At 37.7% G+C, this 7367-nt stretch overlaps 1 protein-coding gene across 1 annotated transcript; it reads left to right on the plus strand.

The window, feature by feature from the left end:
• Window positions 1-987: 987 nt before the first annotated feature.
• On the plus strand, window positions 988-5457 carry LOC110505087 (uncharacterized). The gene is made up of 5 exons (XM_021584052.3): window positions 988-1238; window positions 4395-4550; window positions 4693-4821; window positions 4944-5081; window positions 5182-5457. Exons 1-5 carry the CDS (start codon window positions 1236-1238, stop codon window positions 5269-5271), a joined length of 516 nt encoding a protein of 171 aa, XP_021439727.1. The 5' UTR covers window positions 988-1235; the 3' UTR covers window positions 5272-5457.
• The last annotated feature ends 1910 nt before the right edge of the window (window positions 5458-7367 follow it).

Raw genomic sequence — 7367 nt, forward strand, 5'->3', positions numbered from 1 at the left:
AATCCCCCTCCGTAAATGGCCGGGCTGATTTAGCGATCTCTTCTGCCAAAATAAAACTGGCCTTTTGTAGCCTTTGTTCCATGTCCATATTCTTGTTTTTGTCCGCGTGTTTCGTTTCATAATGTCGTCTCAGATTATACTCTTTCAGTACCGCCACACTTTCTCCACACAGAAGACACACAGGTTTTCCAGCTACCTTCGTGAACATATACTCCGACTCCCACCTTGTTTGAAACCCCCGGTTCTCAGTATCCACCTTCCGTTTTGCCATTTTTGATGGGTATCTGAAAGTTAATTTTACTGTGATGCTGACGACTGCTGTGCCAATAAATATTGAAATGAAGCAGCCTACTGCTCGGTGCGTCACCTTTGCATTGTGGGAAATGTAGTATTGGTGCGTGTAAAAGATCTGCGGGCTGCCGGCTTGCTGCGGGCCGGTTCTAATAATAAATCAAGATCATCCCAGGGGCCGTAAAAAACCTTCTTGCGGGCCGGATGTGGCCCGCGGGCCTTGACTCTGACATATGTGCAATAGCGTATTCGCTATATAATGCAACATCTTCTTGGAGTTGAAAATACAATGGAAACCCGTTTAACTTTTTTATTCAGTAGATGGGAATTGAACCGTAAAAGTTATTAGTATATGCACCACATCATCACGCACAGACTGTTATTAGACGTCGATTTGATATAAACATCTCTGTTGGGAAAATGCCAATGTAGTTTTTAATGTGGATTTTAGAATATTCGCATGAAAATCGGGTTCTGTTGCCCTAAAACATCAGATAATGTACATTGAAGGGAAACTTACATTAAATTGAAGATGATATTAATTTGCAAATCACAACTAATTGCACGACTACGAAATGTTTTCTAACAACTTGCTGTTCGTGTGCGGCAGCTCACAAGCTGTTCCAGTTATGTATGAGCGCGTGCGCAAACAAGCACCGGTTTGCACGTTTGTTGCTAGGAGACAGGAAAAGAACCATACGCACCGTGCGCCAGCGCTAATGTTCCACCCACTTACTCCACTATTGGCCAAGGCAAGCCATTCCGTGTTTTCTTCAAGATTTACTCATTTTCTATTGGACTGTTCCCTTTTCATTTAAAATACTCTCCTACTGTAGTTTCAGGCAACCTTTGTTTACCTGCCGCCTGATACTGTTCTAGCTTTACCTTGTTGAATTCAAGTTGCAATAAATCATTTTTTTTCGTCCCAGGGTCGATATTTCGAGATGGTATGTAACTCTCCTTTACTAACTAATATCTATAGCTTTCTAGTCAGTTAGTTTAATATTTTTTTCAGTTGAGCTAGCTAGATGGATTTCAAGGTAGCTAACGTTAGGTACTGTAGCTAGCTAACGAGCTATCTTATTAAACAGATACTTTCACTAAGTTACTAACGTTAGCTAGACATTCATCTGTCTAGCTAGCTGACGTAGCTGGAATATAGCTGTAACTTTTCAAGATCACATTCACAGGGTTTAACTGGGTCATTCCACGAAATTAGTACCTTTTGCGTCACTTTGATATTTTATTTAGAAATTGTGCACATATTGAATTCCTTATTAAATTAAGTGCCCTTTAATTATGATGATAGACCACATGGAACATTCAATACATCTGTTTGAATAAAGACTTGCTGAAGAAGTACCAAAATTCAGCTTCTTGATATGTCACTCTGTCCATCCTCTGACTTCAAGGACGATTTTAACTCTTAACCCCAGCATTTCTCCAAGTTTACACCATTGTTGTAAAGTATTATTTTGCTTTGACAGAGTAATTTTTGAAGATTATTATTCATATAATGTGATTAATTGTATTTTTTTTTTTTTAAACCTGTCCCTCATTTTGAGGTCAACCCAGCTACATGAACTGAACTTTACTTTTAATATGGTGAAACTATTCCCTTTTAAATATTTCTCCTCAAGAAACATTGAACAGCTAATAGTCAAATCATGGTGTAAAAGCAGGTGAGGTGGTTCTACTGTTTTGTAAAAATGTTCTGGTGTTTCGTGGTGGAAAACTGAGCTGGTCAATGTTTTCACAAATATTTTGGGGGGTGAGCTTGCATTCAATGGCAGACGTGCATAAGGATTGCAGAATTCAGATATGACATAATTGTTTAAGCTCTATCCACTGAGTTTTAAAACTATGGCACACGATATGGTTCAATGTTCCAATAAATCAGCACAATACATTTTTCAGTTTTTTTAAATTGCCTGCGTCTTGAAGCTAAAATTGGGATCATGTATACTTTGCTAATGATCATACAAAAACAAAACAGGATAACTGAGAGCAATGTACAATATGGGGAACTTCTTGTAGGTACAGGGGGGCCGTCATCTTTATGCACCTCTGCTATTGCCCCCTCCCTGTTTCACACAACAAGCTTTCATTCCGCCTGTCTGAAGGGGATTTATGGATGATTTAAGAGGAAATCGCCAACCCTGTTACTATAGTATTTTTTTTATTTAACCTACTGAGATGGGAAAATATGTTTTTTATTAAGTTGAACATGTGCTCTTTGTGACAATGTTAAAATTAGGTGAACGTTTTTTTTCTCACAAAGTTACACTACTCACAAGGCACCTAATTGGTGGAATGACCCAGCTACGATGTTTCTGCTTGCTTAACTTTTCTATGTATCTAAGTTAGCTTCATTGACTTGGGCTAGGTCATGGTATTAATTTCTTGATATTACCAAGTTTATTTCTGGATTCAAAAGGGGCTTAGGTGGTGGGTGTGTTAGGGGCTGTGGCAATGTGTGCGGTCGGCATTCGGCGTGGCTACATTTTAGAGGCCCCCCATCTTGGTGCTCCGTAGAGAAATTGTAGCATTTTAAAGCCAATTTCTCCATGGAGCTTTTTTTAAAGCTAATTTCCTGCAATGCTACACATTTTGCCATGCAGCTGAAAGACAGCGTTGCATTGTTAAAGCAAATTTCCTGAAATATGACGTATTCTGCCATGGATAATGCCGTGTTCTTTGCTTAAACATAATAACAAACATGAATACTGCTAAATGTATTGTTTTGGAATGTTCTATTCTCCCTGACTGTCTAGCTTTTTTTTGGTAATTGTTAGTTCTCAAAGATTATATAATAAAAAATATATAGATCCATTATCTTTTCTGCATACGTTATCTGGTTTTAGTTGTTTAAGTTTACACTTAAAGCGTTTTTCCCCTCACGAAAATGTATACAATTAATTATATACAATACCAGTCAAAAGTTTGGACACGCCTACTCATTCCAGGGTTTTTCATCATATGTACTATTCTCTACATTGTAGAATAATAGTGAAGACATCCCATCTGGTTTGCGCTTAGTAGGACTATCATTAGTTTTTCAACAGGACAATGACCTAGGCTGTGTAAGGGCTATTTGAGCAAGGAGATGATGGAGGGCTGCATCAGATGACCTGGCCTCCACAATCACCCGACCTCAACCTAATTGAGATAGTTTGGGATAAGTTGGACCACAGAGGGAGGGAAAAGCAGCCAACAAGTGCGCAGCATAGGTGCGAACTCCAAGACTATTGGAAAAACATCCCAGATGAAGCTGGTTGAGAGAATGCCAAGAGTAGGCAAAGATGTCATCAAGGCAAAGGGTGGCTACTTTGAAAAATCTCAAATATATTTTGATTTGTTTAACACTACATAATACTACATAATTCCATATATGTTATTTCATAGTTTTTATGTCTTCACTATTTTTCTACAATGTAGAAAATAGTAAAAATAAAGAAAAAATGAGTAGGTATGTCTAAACTTTTGACTGGTACTGTATATTTACATCGTTTGAACTTAGGCGACCTGAAAAAATGCTAAGACGGCCCACCCAAAGATTACAGTGGCTGATTTCCAGGCTGTATCACAACTGGTCGTGATTGGGAGTCCCATAGGGCGGAGCACAATTGGCCCAGCGTCGTCCGGGTTTGGCCGGTGTAGGCAGTCATTGTAAATACAATTTTTTTCTTAACTGACTTGCCTGATTAAATAAAAGGTTAAATAAAAATTCAAATGTCCCATGTGCTCCATGCACTCTCTTCAGTTTTAGCTAAGCAGGGCCCACTGAGCAGGGCCCAAAACGAACAATCCATACATTTTGACCAGCCACAGGGTATTTAGCTAAATAGGTAGCTAACATATTTTATTAATGGAAATGTATATGCACTTCATAAATGCTGTAAACAGTGCATCAAGCTAAATCTGCTATGAATAAAAGGTGTTGGCTAAATCTGACCAGTTACCACTAGAATAATTTTATCTACAGCTAGGGTATAACAACAGCTAGCCATCTACAATTAACTGTGTAGATAGTGATTCTAGTTCATGTTTGTCTCATGTTCAGCTTTACAAAGTTAAACTGTCGGCTTGTTGTTATGTTACAGGCTTCAGGCTACAGAAAACCCAACACCACTTCCAACCAGAGGAAAAAGGCAGGTCCTAAACCAGATTTGACAGAGGAACAAAAGCAGGAGATCAGAGAGGCCTTTGACTTGTTTGATACAGATGGGTCGGGCACAATTGACGTGAAGGAACTCAAGGTAGGCTATACCAATATGAACACGACACTCAACTAGTCACCATAATGCCAACTACTGGTTCAGAGTATGCTTCATTTTTTTGTGATAACGTTTTTCTTTATTTTCTTAAATATAACCAATTCATGTATTTCTGCTGCTCCAGGTTGCCATGCGTGCCCTTGGCTTTGAACCAAAGAAAGAAGAGATCAAGAAGATGATTGCAGACATTGACAAGGAGGGCTCTGGGACCATTGATTTTAATGACTTTCTCTGTATGATGACACAGAAAATGGTATGTATTTTCTTAGTGGAGAAGAGATTAAATCTTTTACAGATCTTTGGTTGGACTTGGTCTCCCCTACACGATCTTGATAGACTTCATTAGATTTGTATTCTCTTTTTTTGTTTTGTTAGAGTGAAAAAGACTCAAAAGAAGAAATTCTGAAGGCTTTCCGCTTATTTGATGATGACGGCACGGGCAAAATCTCCTTCAAAAATCTCAAGAGAGTTGCCAAGGAGCTAGGCGAAAGCCTGACAGATGAGGAATTGCAGGTATGTTATATCCTAACTTGTAACTTGTTGATCTTCCATCTCACCTCCTAAACATATTCATTGCAGCAATCCTACTGTTAAAACAATCTATCTTTCAAAGGAAATGATTGACGAAGCAGACCGAGATGGAGATGGAGAGATCAACGAGCAGGAGTTTCTAAGGATAATGAAAAAGACAAGTCTATATTGAATGTCTTATGTTTCCCAACGTTTATTTTCCACTGCTGGAACGCTCTCAGTTATATGTCTTTGATTCTTTTATGGGTACTTTATGATATAGTGGCTTTTTTCATATGCGTTGTAAATTATTATAACAGCTCTATACACCGATTGTATGATATTTGAGAAAAAATAAAACATATTTAATCATTTCAAATGTATCTAGACTTTTTCAATTTAATCATAGCTTTTATCTAAGTTAATGTCTCCTATTTACCATGGAAGTGAAATTATCATGTTTATTCAAACACCCTTGCACCTAACATTACTGTATGGCTATTTGGTTCCCTCTTGTGACACATAAAATTAAGTGCAGCTATAATTGTCTTGACTTACATGATTTAGCCTTTTCCCTCAAGCTCAGTTAAACAGTTTGATCATCCAAATATATTTTGATTATACCCTTCACATTATCTAGAGACAGACTCACTGCTCTGAATCCAAGAAGTCATATGAACATATGCCAAGACTGGCTGAATGTGTTATGACTAAGTCACTTTCGGATAACTAAATGCATGGTATACGAAATGACTGGGTTGAATTTAAGATGACTAACTGTCAGTAAAAGTGATCACTTGGTGAGTCAGTAACCATAATTAATTTGATCTAGCTTATTCTGCCAATGGCAGACTGCCATCCTGCTTCCTCGTGTATTGACCGCATAACATCACATTGACTTGAACATTTACAGGGTCTTGGCCTTTTGACTTGTGTAAACATTCATGCCAAAAACACGACGATAGTATTAAAACCGAAACATGGACAAAAAGTTTGAATGACATGAATACAGGTATGGTAACACAGAGACGAGAGATGAGATGATCAGGCACTCAGATAAAGCATGACACGTAGGAGTCTAAGAAAATGTACCATTCTGCTCTGCCCTAATAAACAGGATATAATGCTGACGTATTTTTCCGAGCCTCGTACAACTGTATTATTTTGACGATGCTTCTTATCGTCAAAGTTCTGATTACCTGATTGAGCGAATCAGATGGAAAACATGAATGGAAGCAATTTGTATTAAATGTGCCTCAAGCCTCTAACAAGGCATTGCATTAGTAAACATCCAGTACATTCAGAAAGTATTCACACCCCTTTTCCCAAGTTCCCAAGTGTTACAGCCTAAATATAATATCTATTACATTTAGATTTTTTTTGTCCCTGGCCTGCACACAATAGCCCATAATGTCAAAGTGGAATTATGTGTTTTGACATTTTGTATTAATGAATTTAGATGAAAAGCTTAAATGTCTTGCGTCAAATAATCTAATAATTTGTTATGACAAGCCTAAAGTAAACATTTTCTTAACAAGTCACTAAGTTTCATGGACTCACTGTTTCAGTTTGTTTCTTTGGTTTGATTCCTACTGAACATGACCTTGTTTCAGTTATAGGGATTCCTTACCTTTTGTCATTATCCTTCCACTTATCTGCTTATGTTGATAATAGTGTTTGACAAGATTTTTGTAATGACTACCTCATCTCTGTACACACATACAATTTCTGTAAGGTCCCTCAGTCGAGCCGTGAATTTCCAACACAGATTCAACCACAAAGACCAGGGAGGTTTTCCAAAGGCTTTCAAATAATATATAAATAAAAAACATTGAATATCCCTTAGAGCATGCTGTAATTATTAATTACACTTTGGATGGTGTAGGGTGGCGTCCTTCCTAACTCAGTTGTCGGAGAACAAGGAACGGCTCATTTCAATATGAGGCCAATGGTGACTTTAAAACAGGTACAGAGTTTAATGGCTGTGATATGAGAAAACTAAGAATGGATCAACAAAATTGTAGTTACTCCCCAATACTAAACTGACAGTGAAAAGAACGAAGTCTGTACAGAATACAAATATTCAAAAACATGCACCCTGATTTTGAATCATCCTTTGTCACAAGGCTATATGGCACAATGTTATACTGCAAAAAATGTGGCAAAGGAATAAATTTATTTGTCCTGAATAAAAAGTGTTATGTTTGGGGAAAATCCAATACAACACATTACTGTGTACCACTCTCAATATTTTCAAGCATAGTGGTGGCTGCATCATGTTATGGGTAT

The sequence above is a fragment of the Oncorhynchus mykiss genome, chromosome 25 (genome assembly GCF_057628025.1).
Source record: "Oncorhynchus mykiss isolate SJ-2025 chromosome 25, ASM5762802v1, whole genome shotgun sequence".
Lineage (NCBI taxonomy): Eukaryota > Metazoa > Chordata > Actinopteri > Salmoniformes > Salmonidae > Oncorhynchus > Oncorhynchus mykiss.